The 18558-nt window shown below is 36.4% G+C and overlaps 1 protein-coding gene across 8 annotated transcripts in view; it reads left to right on the forward strand.

Moving 5' to 3' along the window:
• The window catches only part of LOC114314845 (uvrB/uvrC motif-containing protein), a 38755-nt gene extending 20878 nt beyond the window's left edge, over positions 1 to 17877 (forward strand). For 4 of the 8 annotated variants that reach the window (XM_028261356.2, XM_082894318.1, XM_082894319.1 and 1 more), the window contains exons 6-9: positions 15355 to 15467; positions 16829 to 16874; positions 17148 to 17188; positions 17272 to 17877. In XM_028261356.2, coding sequence (XP_028117157.2) covers positions 15355 to 15467; positions 16829 to 16874; positions 17148 to 17188; positions 17272 to 17424 — 353 coding nt within the window. In that variant the 3' untranslated portion in view covers positions 17425 to 17877. The remainder of the gene's footprint in view (positions 1 to 15354; positions 15468 to 16828; positions 16875 to 17147; positions 17189 to 17271) is intronic. The other 4 variants (XM_082894321.1, XM_082894323.1, XM_082894322.1 and 1 more) reach the window with 1 other exon arrangement.
• The last annotated feature ends 681 nt before the right edge of the window (positions 17878 to 18558 follow it).

An 18558-nucleotide genomic window follows, 5' to 3' on the forward strand; every position in this document is an offset into this window, starting at 1 on the left:
GTAGATGACACTGTATGGGGGTGTCATAACGTGGTAGAGGACACTGTATGGTGGTGTCAGACTGATGTAGAAGACACCGGAATCAATGTCGGGACAGTTTACAGAGTCTTGTCGGACCCAGAAAGGAGCTAACCGGAATCAATGTCGGGACAGTTTACAGAGTCTTGTCGGACACTTGTAAAAACTAACCGGAATCAATGTCGGGACAGTTTACAGAGTCTTGTCGGACTCTTAAAAAGTTGCACCCTCAAAAGGTGTGCCCAATTTTGTCAAAAGGCGTGCCATCAAAAGGCGTGCCCAATTCATCAAAAGGCGTGCCATCAAAAGGCGTGCCATCAAAAGGCGTGTCCACTTTGTCAAAAGATGTGCCATGAAAAGGCGTGCCAGTTTGTCGGGCGGCAAGAGGCGCGCGATACGCGTGGCTGCCTCGGCTATTTAACCAAGACGAAGGCTGAGGCTGAGGCATACCATTCTGAAACCTCTGAAACCAACCCTTCGCTGAAAAAACTCTGCCTCTGCGGAGAGAGAAACTGTGGAACACTTTGTTGCCATTCTGTCACCAACCCTTCCGAACATTACCAGTCTGAAATTGCTATTTCGCTGAAACACTTAGCAACCCAAAAACATGGCCTCTTCTTCCCGTCCAGCTACCCAGAACCTGCTCACGCTCTTTCCAGAACTGAACGAGCCCACAAGAGAAATAACTGGTGCGGTGGCCAGTGAACCTCAACCAAACACCTCTGGTTTTGCTCCATTGAACTTTCCGATGCGGTCGGTGGAGCAAAAAATGGCGGTGCAAACTGATATTGAGGCTAATCAGTATACTCTGAAGTCATGCGTGGAAACCATGACGGCGGTCACAAATTTGTCGAACCGGCTGCAGAGTAGGACAAATGAGGTGCAGCATTTAAATTCCCAGCTGGCTCTGCTCCAACGCATGTATAAGGATGCGCGAGCAGAGATAAGTGTGCTGAAAGCAGAAAATAAGGAGCTGAAGCGGAAGGCCACTGTGATGTTCCGATTTGGAGGTCCGCCGTATGCTGCAGTGGAGGAGTATGGAGGAGTGAACGTGCTCGGCGGCGTAGGAAACACGGAGGCAGCACCGTCAAGGGCCGCCCAGGACGGAGGAAAGAAGAAGAGATCTGCAGCAGAGTAGAGAAGAAAAATCCCACTGTGGGTGTTGGGTGTGTTATGGTGGTTTTTTTTTTTTTTTTTTTTTTTTTTTTTTTTTCTCGTGTAAAATTATGATCGGGGTTGATCCTGACATGAATAAAATAAGTGTGTTTGGCAAACTCGAATGGTAGGTGTGGTAAGGCAGAAAAATCAACTGGAATGAATTTTTTTTTTTTTTTTTTTTTTTTTTGTGAAAATAATAATAATAATAATAATAATAATAATATTAATATGGAAATCATGGAGTGGGCGGTGGTACAAAAATATTGTGTAGAAAAAGAGGGAGATGGTGGAAAAGAGAGGCCACTCATGTTATTAAAATAAATTAAGGAATTAAAAAAAGTGATATTGGTTTTGTTTTCAAAAAAGATGGATTAAAATAAATATAAAAAAAGAAAAAGAAAGTGGAGACCATGATGAAAGGTGGGAACAAGTGTGCTGGTGCTGTGTTGTAATGGTCAGAAAGAGAGATAAGAAAATAAAATAAAATAAATTTCAAGGTGCTACATATGTTTATGAGCATTATTTGAGGCCTTTCTTTCTTAACCCACAGCAGACTGTTAACGTCTAGTATGTCCCAAGGAAGAAGGACATCTTCAGTAAGCCAGATGACATTCTAACTGCTGCTGAGAAGTACATAGAAGAACATGGCCCGGAAGCATTTGAGAAGCTTGTTAGCAAGGATAGGGAAACCAAGTTCAGGAGTAGCAATTACACGTATTTTGATGAGGACCACAGCTATTGAGCCTTGTTTGGCTGAGGGAAACACCTTTTTTTCCGCTGCTGTTAGGAGTATCTTTCCGGTGGAGAAGCTGCTATGGACTATTTGGGGAGAGTGATGTCGAAAGCCGGAGCCTTGGATCTCGCCACCGGCGTCGGCGGAAAGATCGAGAAAGACGATGTTCTCTCCGCTGTCCAGAAGTATGAGCAGTATCACGGCTACTATGATGCCGAGAGAGAATGAGATGTTATGAAGATATGATGAGGAGGTAGGTATGTAGTAGACAATTCTAGCGGACTAGGTTGAGGTCCGGCGGGCGGCCAAGGCGAGGTTGCCGCCCGCCGGTGAAGCGAAAAAATATTAAATTCTTAACCTTGCTCTGATACCATGTAAGAATTTATGTATTATTGATTGATGTCTTGATTGATAGATTACAAGATTCATGATTCCTATATATAGAAGAGGGTGAGTGTGTAGTAGGTAAGGAGTAGGTGAAGTGGAGGTGGTAGTGGTGTAGTGGGTTAGGTTTAGTGGAGTAGGTGAGGTGGTAGTGGTGTAGTGGGTTAGGTTTAGTGGAGTAGGTTTAAGTGGGTGAAGTAGGTGGAGAGTAGGTGGATTTTAACACAATCTAATTTAGTAAATGGAATACTATGGTTTAACATAAAACCAAATTTCTTTGTGTCAATAGATGATCCTAATATCGAGGATGTTGTTAGGATTCGTCTAAAAACACAAAATATAGGAATGAAAAAAGATTCTCCTATAATCTCGCAATTCAATGTAAAACTATCCATGAATTAACAAGGCTACCTGAAACATCAATTAAACCAATTAATACAAAAATAGTTGACATGTGGGAACCAAAACCATATGAGACAATAATTCAACCAAAGCTTATAAATTGGTCAGATTTAGAAATTCCAAACCAGAAAACAGCTCTTTTATCAAACCTTTAAAGTTTTGATAAGATGTTGAGTGATTTTGTCACCATAATTAAAGAAAATAGGTGTGGGTATTCAGGAGAAATTAATTTGCAACAAGATGCAAATTATGCTCTATTCAAACTAGAACTATGTAATATTTGTCAATTTGAAGAGTATGTGACATTATTCCAAAAATATTATTATGTTCTAGATCCTCCACAAAATACTTACTGGTTAGATCAATTTTTTCATAAATTCCCAAACCCATGGGATGAATTAAGTTTTAAAAAATATCCTAAGTTTTTAGAAAAATTAGAAAAGAGTGATAATTTTGGATTTAGGATAAACTTTGTCTTGAGACTGATAGCAAATCAGTGCTTAACGGTACAAGCAAAGAAACAAGTGAAAAATCAAATCACCAATTCTGCAAAAGGAAAAAATTGTTGTGGCTAAATTTTGTGAGAAAATTGGAAAATTGGTTTTAGACAAATACTTAGTAGATATATTTTCTAACTAATTGCTGAAGTAGTAATATAAGATATAAGCAAACGATGAAATAATTTTAAGAATTTACAATGTTTCATTTCGTTTGCTTCAATGCCATTTTATAGAATACATTCGTAGATACAATCAACAAAAGTTCAAAAAGCTATTAATCTAAAATTCAAAAAGCCTATACGTAGGCTTATTAATTTGCTTACACTAAAGTCAAACAGCCTATACTTAGGCTTATCAAAAAAGTCTATCTACAATACATATGCAGTCCTCCTCCCTCATTTTTGAAAAAGAGATACTACTCCAGATAAGATTTGGCTAATCTTATCTTTTGATTATTGTTGCAGATGCTACGACGTCTGCTGGATAAGGATGGAATCGATCCGGCATATCTGCAACATGTCTTCATGGGCCCACTATGCTTCCATCATATTGTCTAGATTGTGCATGAAGACACTATCTTCGGATAATGGAGAATCTTGGGGCTAACTCTATTCCTGTGTTTTGAAAGCTTCGACTTCATCAACTTGCATTGCCAAATCTAGAGGAAGATCTAGCAAATTTCTTTTTTGCTAGATTGTTGAGAAAATCTTCTGCTTCATTTTGTTGTGTAGCAGTTCTTGTATATGAAATTGGCTCTATAGTAACAAAAAGTAATGCAACTTTTTATGCTTTGTGCCACTTGGGAGAACAATATTAGACTTTCTACCCAGTATTGTTTAGGACATAAGACATTAATTAGTTCATGAGGATTGACGACCTCTCCCTTTGAATTTATTAATGGTCCATCATGAGCTAATTCTGATTCTTCAGTCTTTTTCAAGTACCAAATTTGATATGGCTGATAGAATTTTTCCCTTTCACACCATCCAATGGTGCTAGCAATCCAAAAAGTGAAATATTTGCTCTATTTGTAATTTTTTTTATTACTTTTGAGAGCATTGCCTTGATCATCTTTGGAAAATCTTTCCATTGTATAGGATGAGAACTTTGAAGAATTGCTCGATTAGTTATTCCCCAGTCAATTTCTTCAAAGACCTTCCAATCATTATCCTCATAAAACCATTCTTGGGTATCTAAGAATAATGTGATTTTTGTAATATCATCTTGTAAATTAATTTTATTAATCGATGGTTATGGGTTAAGACTTGGCCTAATAACTTTGAAGTTATCGGTTCAAAAGTTTTGAGACTATCACTTTGTGCATTATGCCAAAGGTTAGATGCATACTCAATCTTTCCCCTCTCACACACACATTAATGTGTACTAATTGGGCAGTTTTTTTTTTTTTTTTTTCCCACAATAATCTTCTACTTTATCCTTAATGATTTTAAAAATTTCACAAGGGAGAATTGTTCTTGATTTTTAAAAAGACAAATTCTTCTAATTATTTCAAAAGAAGAATCTGAATATTCATGGTTTATGAATTCAGAAATTTGAAGAAAAGTATTTTTTTTTTTCCAAATTAAAAATCTTGATCCCAATTCATTTGTTTAATGAGTTGGAAACAAAGTTTTTGTAACTCATTTATTCTAGTGGTTTGTTCCACTAATTGAAATGATAAATTGGACATATGTAATCGAAAACCTTTTTTATTTTCTGAAATGTGGGTTTTCCATACTCCATTTAATTCCTAACAAATTTTTCTGGGAATACCAGGATTAAAAGTCTTTAATTTCATATTCATTTGGTTTAGAATTCTGAAATTCAAAAGGGACTGTATTGGTTTGCTCCATTTGTAATTTTTTTTTATTACTTTTGAGAGCATTGCCTTGATCATCTTTGGAAAATCTTTCCATTGTATTGGATGAGAACTTTGTAGAATAACTTGATTAGTTATTCCCCGGTCAATTTCTTCAGAGACCTTCCAATCATTATCCTCATACAACCATTCTTAGGTATCTAAGAATAATGTGGTTTTTGAAATATCATCTTGTAAATTAATTTTGTTAATCGATTTGGAAAGAATTTGTTTAATTTTTTCACAATGATCTACTTTATCTTTAATGATTTTAAAATTTTCACAGGGGAGAATTGTTCTTGATTTTTTAAGAAGACAAATTTTTCTAATTGTTTCAAGAGAGGAATTATATTGTGGATATAATTCTGGCAAATTTAAACCTGTTGAAACAAGATATATTATTTTTGAAAAAGAACTTTTAGCAATAAAACTTTAAAAAGATTATGAATATATCTTTCTCTTGAATGTTTTATTGTTAGAACAAACAATCAAGCAGTAAAAGATTTTTTGGTTAACAAGAAGAATATTGAAGAAAGCCGCTGACTTCGATGGTGTAATGAATTGTTACATATACTTTTGAAGTTAACCATTTGAAAGGAACTAATAATTTTCTTTCAGATTTTTTAAGCAGAAATCACTAAATCAGTGTTTTCTCTTTTTAGCCATGAACAAGGGTAAACAGGCCGTTGAGTCTGATAAATAATAGGTGACAATTGCCAAAAAAGCAATCCCTAAAACCGAAAAAGTTTATGTTGTTTTTTCAAGTAGACAACCTGGAATTTTCAAAAATTGGAAAGACTGCAAAAACCAAGTTGGATTCCCTCGAGCTTGCTATCAAGCGTTTGACAATTTGGCAAAAGCTAAAAAGGCTTTCTATAGTGCTCCATCAATGCCTATTTTTCAGTAGCAGGAAACTAATCCAGTCCCTTTCGAATTTCAGAAATCTAAACCAGATGAATATGAAATTAAAGACTTTCTTAACCCTGGTATTCCTAGAAAAATTTATGATGAATTAAATGGAATATGGAAAACCCACATTTTAGAAAATAAAAAAGGTTTTCGATTACATATGTCCAATTTATCATTTCAATTAGCGGAACAAACCACTAGAATAAATGAGTTACAAAAACTTTGTTTCCAATTCATTAAACAAACGAATTGGGATCAAAGATTTTTAATTTGAAAAGAAAAAATACTTTTCTTCAAATTTCTGAATTCATAAACCATGAATATTCAGATCCCTCTTTTGAAACAATTAGAAGAATTTGTTTTTAGAAAAATCAAGAGCAATTCTTTCCTGTGAAAATTTTAAAATCATTAAAGATAAAGTAGAAGAGGATTGTGAAAGAATTAAACAAATTCTTTCCAAATCGATTAACAAAATTAATTTACAAGATGATATTCCAAAAACCACATTATTCTTAGATACCCAAGAATGGTTTTATGAGGATAATGATTAAAAAGTCTCTGAAGAAATTGACTGGGGAATAACTAATCAAGTTATTCTTCAAAGTTCTCATCCTATACAATTGAAAGATTTTTCAGAGATGATCAAGGTAATGCTCTCAAAAGTAATGAAAAAAATTACAAATGGAGCAAATATTTTACTTTTTGGATTGCTAGCACCATTGGATGGGATGAAAGGGAAAAATTCTATCAGTCATATCAAATTTGGTACTTGAAAAGGACTGAAGAATCAAAATTAGCTCACGATGTTAAACCTCATTAATTAATTAATGTCTTATGTCAATATTGTTGTCCCAAGTGGCACAAAGTATAAAAAGTTACAGTGAATTGCCTTTCATGGTAATTGATGGAAGAAGACTATTTGTTACTATGGAGCCAATTTCATATACAAGAACTGCTACACAACAAAGTGAAGCAAAAGATTTTCTGGCAAAAAGAAATTTGCTAGATCTTCCTCTAGATTTGGCAATGCAAGCTAATGAAGTGGAAGTTTCCAGAACACAGGAATGGAGTCAGCCTCAAGATTCTCCATTATCTGAAGATAGTGTCTTCATGCACAATCTAGACAATATGATGGAAGCATAGTGGGCCTATGAAGACGCGTTGCAGATATGTTGGATCGACTGCATCCTTATCCAGCACTCGTGGTAGCATCTGCAGCAATAATCAAAAGATAAGATTAGCCAAATCTTATCTGGAGCAGTATCTCTTTTTCAAAAACGAGGGAGGGGGATTCCATATGTATTGTAGATAGACTTTTCTGATAAACCTAAGTATAGGCCTTTTGACTTTAGTGTAAGCAAATTAATAAACCTAAGTATAGGCTTTTTGACTTTTAGATGAATAGCTTTTTGGATTTTTGTTGATTGTATCTACAAATGTATTCTATAAAATGGCATTGAAGCTAACGAAATGAAACATTGTAAATTCTCAAAAACTCTCTCATCGTTTGCTTACATCTCGTATAACTACTTCTGCAATTAGTTAGAAAATATATCTATTAAGTATTTGGTATTAGAGCCTAAGTAACGAACTTGGTGAAAAGTTATGAAGCAAGATCAAGTTTTATGTAAGTATACTCTTTTAGATTTTATTTCCTATTGATAGTTCTACAACTATTAAATTATTGTGGTCTTTTGTTTCACTGTTTGCTAAAATTCATAATCTTGTTAATCTTCAAAGCCCATATACCTACAGACTGTTAACCCAAAATCGCCAGTTGAAGGCTCTTAGGGTGTCAGTCATTTAGGGACACGGTTCTAGGCACTTGAAGAAAAACAAGAAGGTTTTAAGTACCATTGATAGTATAATATGGCAAAAGATACTCAAGAAAATATTAGATGTATAGTTACGCAAATAGGAAGGCTAGAATTTGAATTTGATCATAGTATGCACATAGATAAAAGAAATAGTAATAACTTACTGCTGTAACCTCTACTATTAATGGTATGTGTGATTTATTTTCTTGGTTTGAAAATATAAAAAAAAAAAACACAAAAACATATTCATATGTATATAGATAAGAAATTAGATGTTTTGCATCAGATTTTAGTAAATGTCGAACAAGATGTTAGAGATCTTGGTAAAATAATTAATATAGATTTAAATGAAAAAACAAAAAACAAATGGAAAATCTAATAACAAAAATAAATTTTCTAAGTAAACGTAATGAAGAATGGAATCTTCCGGCGGATACATCTGTTAAAATGTACCAAAACCTACCACTACACCTACTCCACCCACTTCACCTACTCCTCACCTACTCCTCACCTACTACACACTCACCCTCTCCTATATATAGGAATCATTGTAAACATAACAAAAAATTAATCAATAATACAATTCTCTATTTCTTTTTATACATCAATTTTAACATGGTATCAGAGCAAGGTTAACAACCTAGTCATTCTGCTTCACCAGCGGGCGGCAGCCTCGCCTTGGCCGCCCGCCGGACCTCTACACATACCTTCCCATCGTTGCCCTTGACCTCTCATTTTCATAGCCAAATCTCCTACAAATACAGAAAGATCTAAACCAGTATCCACACGCCTATCACCTGTGCTGAAGCCTGCCCAATTTAGGCGGAAGAGAAAACCTCGCCGGTGTGAGCGAAGCAGCTGTTGACGTAGCATTCATCCATTGTTGCAGGTCACCGATCCAGATCATCCTCTTCTCTTCACTAGAAACTCTCTCGCTGCAAGCCTCGCCGGAGTCGCTGCTGCCGATGGCTCTATTGGTCCATCGCCCTCATCCTTTTCCCACCGCCACTGCCCTAACTCATCTTCGATGACATTGACAAATACTCCGTCGACGACATCGCCATCCGAGGCTTCAACCCGACGTTACTCTCCCTGATATCAAAGGAATTTGTGCTCTCTGTCGCCACCGATGGTCGCAGTCCCTCCATCGTCGCCGATGTTGTCTTCGATCTCCCTCCTCCGCCGTTGCACTCAAGAGGGTGTTCGAGCAGGAGTGAAGGCAGCTTCCATTGCTTGTGTTGCCAGTGCCGTGCCTACTTTGGTTGCTGTTCGTGTGATTCCTTGGGCAAAGGCAAACCTCAATTATACAGTTCAGGCACTCATCATATCTGCTGCATCCATTGCTGCATACTTCATCACTGCTGACAAAACCATCCTGGAATGTGCAAGGAGGAATGCACTTTATGAAGCACAGTATGATAACTCATCGACCTGAGATTGTTGTTCTGATACAGAGCTACTGCAATTCCCCTCCTGTAAACACGTGACGTCCGACACATGTTGGTCTGGCCAAAGAATGCCTTGAACATCTCATCAGGATCAAAATCCTCACATGGGACTTGACCCTCTTCTCTCTCTCTCCACTTTATCACATGAGTTTTGTCCCCCTCTTTTCATTTCTTTTTATTACTATTATCTACCCACTCTTCTTTACTTTAATCATATCCACCCATATCAGACCCACTTTAATCATATCCACCACTATTCACCTATCTTTATCTCTTTTCTCTACAACTCTCACCCGCGCACATGCTTTCCTCCTTAATATATTATTATGATTATTATTATTATTATTATTATTATAAAACCAAAAAAAAAAAAAAAAAATAAATAAAATAAAATAAAATAAAATAAAATAAAATCAATAAATCAATAAATCTATATATATATATATCTATATACCGCACACCGTTGCGGCTTTCACATATATTCTTATTATTTCTTTCTTTATTTTTCTTTCACATTATTTTTAATCTTTTTCAAATTCCTTTCATACCATATAGCTTTGCACACCAAACCAAATTTTATTCATCTCAGGGCTCAACCCCGATCACAATTTTACACAAAAAAAAAAAAAAAAAACACCAAAACACAACACCCGACGATTTGTTTTCTTTTCTGCAGACGGCCACCCACCGACCTCACTTCTTCGCCTATTCCGCCGGTCTCTTCTTCTTGCCTCCGTCCTGGGCGGCCCTTGCCGGTGTTGCCTCCGTGTTTCCCACTCCACTGGGCATGATCACTACTCCCTGCTCCTCCACTGCAGCATATGGCGGCCCTCCAAATCGAAACATCACGGTGGCCTTCCGCTTCAGCTCCTTGTTTTCCGCCTTTAGCACACTTATCTCTGCTCGCGCATCCTTATACATGCGTTGGAGCAGAGCCAGTTGGGCGTTTAACTGCTGCACCTCATTTGTCCTACTCTGCAGCCGGTTCGACAAATTTGTAACCGCAGTCATGGTTTCCACACATGACTTCAATGTATACTGATTGGCCTCCACATCCGACTGCACTGCCATTCTTTGCTCCACAGACCGCATAGGAAAGTTCAACGGAGCAAACTCCGGGGCGCTTGGTTGAGGTTCCAGTGCCACTGCACCAGTTATCTCTCTTGTTGACTCGTTGAGGTCGGGAAAGAGAGTGAGCAGACCGCGGGAAGACGAAGCCATTTTTCTGGGCAACAGAGTGTTACAGAGTATCTTTCTCAGCAAAACGAAGAATTTTTCAGAGGTTTCTCTCAGTTTTTCTGTCTCAGCTTCTGCCTCAGCCTCAGCCTCTGTCTTGGTTAAATAACCGAGGCAGCCACGCGTATCGCGCGCCACTTGACGCCAGACGACAAACGGGCGCGCCAGCCAAGGCACTCACGTGCCTCGCCATCATATCTGGCACACCTTTTTATGGATTGGGCACGCCTTTTGATGGCACGCCTTTTGAAAGATTGGGCACACCTTTTGAGGGTGCGAATTTTTAAGGGTCCGACAAGACTCTGTAAACTGTCCCGACATTGATTCCGGTTAGCTCCTTCATGGGTCCGACAAGACTCTGTAAACTGTCCCGACATTGATTCCGGTTAGCTCCTTCATGGGTCCGACAAGACTCTGTAAGCTGTCCCGACATTGATTCCGGTTAGTTTCTACAAGGGTCCAGCAAGACTTCGTACACTGTCACAACAACTGTCACAACATTGTCTGCTACAACGGTCCGACATGACCCCGTAAACTGTCTTCTACAACGGTCCGACATAACCCCATAAACTGTCTTCTACATCGGTCTACCATAACCATACAGTCTTCTACAACGGTCTGACACGACCATACAGTGTCTCCTATCCTTTTTTATTTTATGTATTCGTCTATTTTCTTGTTTTGTTAGTCTCTCCAAACTCAAGTTGGTTAGTTCCTATCCCCCTTGAGTTTGCGGAGGGCTGTTAAAATGTACCAAAACCTACCACTACACCTACTCCACCCACTTCACCTACTCTCCACCTACTCCTCACCTACTACACACTCACCCTCTCCTATATATAGGAATCATTGTAAACATAACAAAAAATTAATCAATAATACAATTCTCTATTTCTTTTTATACATCAATTTTAACAACATCCATACCTTATTTTTTTATGGAAATGATGAAATAAACGTCATTGAAAATTCAGTTTCTTCTTATAAAAAAGAAGAATATGAAAATCTTGTGAAAGTCATTGAATATTGGAAAAAACTTTATTTAGATCCAACATCAACTGTTGAAGAACGCAGCAGGTTGATTACTCAAATTCAAAACCTATATTTAGAAAATGAAAATTTGTTTACTCATTTTGGGTATCAAGTTTTTATTATAGATGATGAATTTGATGATGACTCCTCTTCTCATTTCATCAATGCAACCAACGTGGTGATAAATGACGAATAGACTTAAGAATCTGAAACTTTAGACTCTGAAATTTCTGATGAAGAAACCAAACCTGCAACTACAGGTTAAGGTAAAAGAAAAATAGATGAACCATTAGATCCAGAAGAATGTGAAGCAAAACCAGAATTTAATAAAAATTACCAAACAAACGGTACCAGACACATCTATTAGTGAAACTAAACTTAGTGATCCTAAACCATCTTACCAAAGAGAAGATGATTTAAACGAAACTCTAGTAACCCAACACGGTACTTATCTGAATTTAACACATGTTGCTTTTAAAGATCAATTAAAAACAATTGATGATTGGGCACAATCCATGTCTATTTTAATAACAAATTATAAGTCAACATGGACAAAAGAAGATTCTTAGATTATATTTCAGCAACGTTACAAGGAAATTGTTTGCAATGTCTAGACAATGGGAAAAGTCTGATTCTGTAAAAAAACCATAAAACAGCTCTTTTATCAAACTTTTAAAGTTTTGATAAGATGTTGAGTGATTTTGTCACCATAATTAAAGGAAATATGTGTGGCTATTTAGGAGAAATTAATTTGCAAGAAGATGCAAATTATGCTCTATTCAAACTAAAACTATGTAATATTTGTCAATTTGAAGAGTATGTGACATTATTCAAAAAATATTACTATGTTTTAGATCCTCCACAAAATACCTACTGGTTAGATCAATTTTTTCATAAACTCCCAAACCCATGGGATGAATTAAGTTTTAAAAAATATCCTAGATTTTTAGAAAAATTAGAAAAGAGTGATAATCTTGGATTTAGGATAAACTTTGTCTCGAGACTACTAGCAAATCAGTGCTTATGGTACAAGCAAAGAAACAAGTGAAAAATCAAATCATCAATTCCACAAAAGGAAAAAATTGTTGTGACCAAATTTTATAAGAAAATTGGACAATTGGTTGCACACCTTCTTACAAAAGAAAGGGTAAAATTAACAAAAAGAAATTTTAGTGGAAACCTTGGAAAAAGAAAAAATTTCTCAGCATAAATATATGTTAAGAAAAGAAAAACAACTTCTTCAAAAATATCTAACAAGAAAAAATCTTGTAAATATTATATTTGTCATGAAGAAGGACATTATGCACCCTCGACTTGATGTGTCATCAGATGGTCCAATTTCAAAAAGACATAGGTGAAGGAAGAATAAGGCCGTTATGTACTGTAACGAAGAACAGTGGTGACAAATGTTATAGGAGCTGTTGAAAAGTTTCTCTCGAGAGATGAACGCTAAAAACAAATTGAAAGACCTATCTTCACACTAGGAAGAACTATGGAATCGAACTCTATTGGAAAGTCAAGGCTCTCAAAGGCGGAGGGTAAATGATCCTTGGAAAATATTTCTGCCTTGATCCAACTATCTATGGAGGGAGTGAGAACGGGGTCTGTAACAAGGTCTACGACCCGTGAGGCTCAGAATAAAGCATCGTAGTCAGATGCGCCAAATGTAAGTAAGGCTATAGAGATTGATAATCCTTTATATGGACAAGATGATTCTGTCTCATCTAACTCATCTGTTTCAACGAATATTGAAAATGATGATTTGAGAGATGTCAACAAAGCCATTACAGTCATGATGACTGATGTTGAAAAGGAAGGTGAAAATTCGCAGGTCCAACAGGACCACCAGGGTCTCAAGGAAAAAGTGGTGGCCCTACAACGACAACTTGAAAGAAGAGAACGGGAAATGGTTGCTATATTAGAGCAAATACAATAGTTGCAGGCCCAAATGACAGGAACAGGAAGTGTACCCAAACAAACCGCACAACCTATAGTGGTCCGTAGGCGTACGAAGCACACTGGCCCCAGGGGCAATGGTCCTTGTTACTCTGACCTAACCAGTGGTGGTATGAATCCAATGCTCATGACCATGACTGATGATATAGTAAGGAAACAAGTAAAGAAAGTCAAGAAGAAAGATGATGAGAACTTTCGAGTAATTACAAAGTTTTACCCAGCATGAGCAGATGTTGTTCCATTTCCTTCTGGTTTTTCCCAACCAAATTTCAAAATGTTTGATGGAACAGGAGATCCAAGACAACATGTGTCTCACTTTCTTTCAAGATGCAGGCCAATAGCCCAAAATGAGGCCCTTTGCCCACAGCTATTTGTCCAATCACTTGAAAGTTCTGCATTTACATAGTATGCTAACCTTCCTGAGGGATTAATCCTAAATTGGGATTCCATGGTAAAGGAGTTCCTTAAACAGTTCTGCAACACGCAAAGGCGAGTTGGAGTACCATAACTGATTGAAACCAAGCAACGTGACAATGAGTTTGTTACAAATTTCATTTCAAGGTGGTGAGCTTTGACATTTGTTTGCCCTCAAAAGTTCATGCAATTAAAGTTAATTCGGATGTGCCTTAACAACTTCCGATATGAGTTCTCTACAGTTCTTATGGCTGAAACTTTTGAAGGGTTCAACGATCTATGCACTAAAGCTTATGATATGGAACTACATCTGGCCAAACGAAGGAGGTCTAGGGCGGTTGAAAGGGTTGAGTCCTCAATCGCAGCTATAGTTGAAACCAGAAAGAAGGGTCCTGTTGTAGTTGGGGCTAAAAAGCCCAAGAAATTTAAAAAGGTGACTATGAAAGAAAGGTTGGAGAAGAAATATTCGTCCACGGATGATCTGGTCGAAGACTTATATGAAGATTGGTTGGAGCAAAAGTTGATTGCTTTCACGTTTCAAAATTTGTGTCTACAATCATATATATTGAATCTCAATTTTGTAAGAATACATCTTTGATGGTGCTTGTGGTTTTGTTCTGGTTGGCTTGGGTAACCCCAATCATGCTTAACCTGAACCTACCCAGTCAGAATATTACCCATTTAAAACTCAACCATCTCAAACCAATATTCTAACATGTTAATTTCCATTTTTTTTTTCTGGAGTATCAGTTTAAAATATATAATATATGTCGAAGTATACCTTATAATGGTTGTTAATTACTTATAATAATGCTACTACATAACATAATGAAATCATGGGGGAATAGATTTGTGGAGGGTTGGGTCCTTGGAACCACTTCATCGAGTCATTTTAATTTCAACCACTAAAGAATCAGAACAACCTTTCTTAAAGAAATAAATGAATATATTAACATAGAGTTGCTATAATTCTATAAAAAGAAACCAATTAATTGACCAATAGTTTTGAGGAGTGTAAACCTGAATGAAACAGTTTACGAGAGGGCTGAGCAGCCACTTCATGTAAATAATACCAATGGTTAAGTCTGTAGTACCTTGTCTACACCTCCCACTATCTTGTATTGGTGAAACCAATATATGATAATGTCCTCTTCCCTTTCTTTGAGAAGAATGGGTGTTCTGTAACACTTTAGATTGGAGTTTTTAATAGCATATCAGGCTGTTATCTTTTTTATTTTATTTCATAATTTAGCATGTGAGCTGATTTTCTGCAAACATGATCTGTTCTGTTATGCTCTACTTTCCCTTTAAATAAACAAACATCTTCTTCATTGTCAACCTTTCAAAAGAAATTTCTCTTATTACATGTATTGTTTGACACCCACATGGATTTCATAGGCAACATTTTGATAAGATTTGTTTTTCCATTTTTCTTTATTTGTTTCATATGCTTAGTTTAAACTATCAAAAGCTGATCTTATTGAATTAGGATATCGAGGTGTGGTTTGTGGAATGGATCCGGTTTGCTGTGAATCAAGTTCATGGAAGGAAAGTGCACATGTTGAAAAGTTGTCTCGTGGTGCTGATCAGCCATTTTATCAGGTCTAACTTGCCTTACCATCTTGTACTTTATGAGATACTATTGGGCTTGCTTTTAAACCTCCTTTCTGTAATGTTTGAGATTTGCATAAAGTGATTTTTTTGCTTAAATTTTTCTTTTTTGATAAGATGATACTTAAGACGGGTATACTTTAGATGAGGCAATTGAGTGGGAACAAACCTTTTGATATTTGGGGGAAATAGCATTGTTAACATTTGATTCCACCTCTTAGCTTGGTAAAATCCGAAGTTAATAAAAGTTTTAATTTTAATTAATTAATTTTTATGTATTTATTTATTTTTCATATGTCACTAGAGTTCTGAAAAAAGGGTAAATAGGGTGGCATTAACTTAATCATCCTGTGAGTGATTTATTACATTCTTTGATGGGGTAAGAATTGTAATGGTCATTCAACTGGTTCCGCATGGCAATCAAATGAGTTCATTTTCTATCAATCTTTTGAAGATATGTCCTTGTTAAGTTAACTTTCACAAATGAAAGCAGTAACATCTGTTATCATCATTATTTGCTGATGTTTTCAATTCTCTCCCTGGCCTCCTAGCTTGACAAGCTTTTGCCATCAAACGCTTTTGTAGTACTGGAAGGATTTTGTTTCAAAAACTGAAAAATAGATACATGCATTCAAGTAAATTCTGGATCTTCTCTAATTTGTTTCAGCTTGTTGGCCATACAAGTAGTCCATGCACAGATTGGAATGTGGTATTCAGCATCATTGGTGTTCATTATTATATAGTTGAAAAACTCACTGTTACATTTGTACTGAATGGTCCCTTCTCTTATGTGATGGTTCACATATAATTGTCATAAACAAAGGTCATCACAACAATGACAGTGAATTGACACTAACTATATCATCACTATGCAAAGATTTCAAATGTCAATCACCCTACAGGCCATATTGATAAAATATGTGGGAACAAATTCAATAGTGTTGATTGAACAACAAATAATAAACGTCATGCCATAGTGGAGGAAATCATGGTTTCAGAATTATATAATTTCGCGAGAATATTTCATGTTGCGAATGAGTTGGTGACATAATAATAGTATACAAAATGCAAAGAGGAAAACTGAGATTTTCAAGGTTAGGTGTTGGGAAAAATAAATACAATGGAGAAATTAGTCTGGTAATTTAGTTACGTTATTTGATCACAGCAGGGTGGTTTTTCTCATTGCTGATTTCATCTCATCTATGTGTTGCCACATAATTGGCACTTAAAACATAGAACATTTCTGGAACTTGGATGCCCTTGTCATTTCATTGATTTGACAAACTAGCAGACATTGCAGGCAAATAAAGATTTAAGAAATCTCTAATTTTGTTTTGCCTATTGTTTTACAGGTCTTGGTTGATGTATATGCAAAACCCAACCTACTAGTAGCATATGGTAATTATCGGGATCTTGATCTTGTTCCTTCAGAGATTTCTCTTCTATTTGGTTAAATCTAAGTTATTGCCTTGTCATCAACACCTGTATATTTTTACTTGAGAATTCATTAATTTCATCAGTTTAGATTTGCATGTCATCTGACCTATGAAGGTGTAGTTCTGTGTGTGCTTCGATTTGGCATTGTCCTGCCTTAGATATGCTGTTTTGCAATTATTTGCTGTTTCTGTCCCTGATATCTGATTTTCCGTGCAAATGCTTCATGAATTGCAGTTCCTGAGGAAAATTTATTGGCCCCTGACCAACCAGACATGGTGAGTTGAATCATAATCTGAAGAAACAAGTAGTGTCTGGAAATCTTGTATCTTAAAGTGTGGCTCTGCTTGGCAATGTGCAGGGCAGGTTTGATCATCCCTACATTTCTTTTCTATTCTATGGTATGGATGCAGCTGGGGATTTCATTCCAATCAAACAGCTGCGCGAGAAGTACAATAGGCCTCGGCATGAGGTGCCCCAAGATCCACCAGAAGAGAATGGAGGTGATTCTTAACTGGGTATTGCCTGATTTCCTAGTCATGTGGGTTTTTAGGAAATCGAAAACCTTTAAAGGTGTTTTGAGTAGCTTCCTTTGATGTCACCGTTGATTTCTCTCTCCTTTTGCTAGTGAAGTTGATTGTACATCCAAATTCTATTCGGCTTCATAGCTCACTTGTATATGATCTAGGGATCCTCTATTTCAAAATTTGTCTCCTTATACCCAATACATTCCTAGTGGTATGATGTGGTGGAAACCTTAAAATATGGAATATGATCATATGATTGAAAAATGCATTGAAACACAAGGATGGAGATTTTGGGGACATGGTCTGAATAGCTGATCCATGTGTGTATACCATGTCTTTTTGGCACTGGGAGGATTTATTGTAATTCATATGTTGATCATGGATGTCAAAACAGTAGATAATAAAACAAGTAATAAATAAATGGGTAATTAATTTCTTAATTTACTTGTTTGTACATATTAAAAAAACATAATTGAGATCAGCTGGTAATATGTTTGAAAATTTATTTACAAATTATGAGCCTATGATTGTGAAGTGGCTGCCTTGATTAGTCCATATAACTGTGGAATGGCTGGGTAAGTGGTTGATGCTGGTGTTTGGTGCAAAAAGCTAAAAGTTATAATCAGGAAGCTCTAAACCATCATATCAATCAAATATATAAAAAGGCAGAACAACATAGAGTTTCAAATACATCCCTTAACCCCTAACTTGCTACTAAGTAACTTGAGCTTAGACTTTTGAGTCATGTTGGTAGGCTCACAGATTACATCCCCTAACCCCTCATGTTATTTCCTCAAAATTGTTAACAACTCAAATATTTTGTATAAAAATGCCACAAATACATCCACAAACTCATATTGAACTAATGAAATAAAATCCTACATCTTGAAGAGAAGAGAAGACAACTCTCAAAGTAATGACCAAATTGACTTTTCGGTTTGTTCTCGAAGCCCTCGTTAAGCTCTACAATATCGACATTTGCGTTGGAGATCAATTTCAACCCCAAGTGCTCCGAAATCAAGGTTGAAACTTGGGAGTTATGGTGGAGAGAGAGAGAGAGTAGAGAGAAAATAGAGATACAGAGTGTAAAGAGAGTAAATGAAAAGAGAGGGGAAAATGGG

This window comes from Camellia sinensis, chromosome 11 (assembly GCF_055761805.1).
Source record: "Camellia sinensis isolate YWXY chromosome 11, ASM5576180v1, whole genome shotgun sequence".
NCBI classification, from domain to species: Eukaryota; Viridiplantae; Streptophyta; class Magnoliopsida; order Ericales; family Theaceae; genus Camellia; species Camellia sinensis.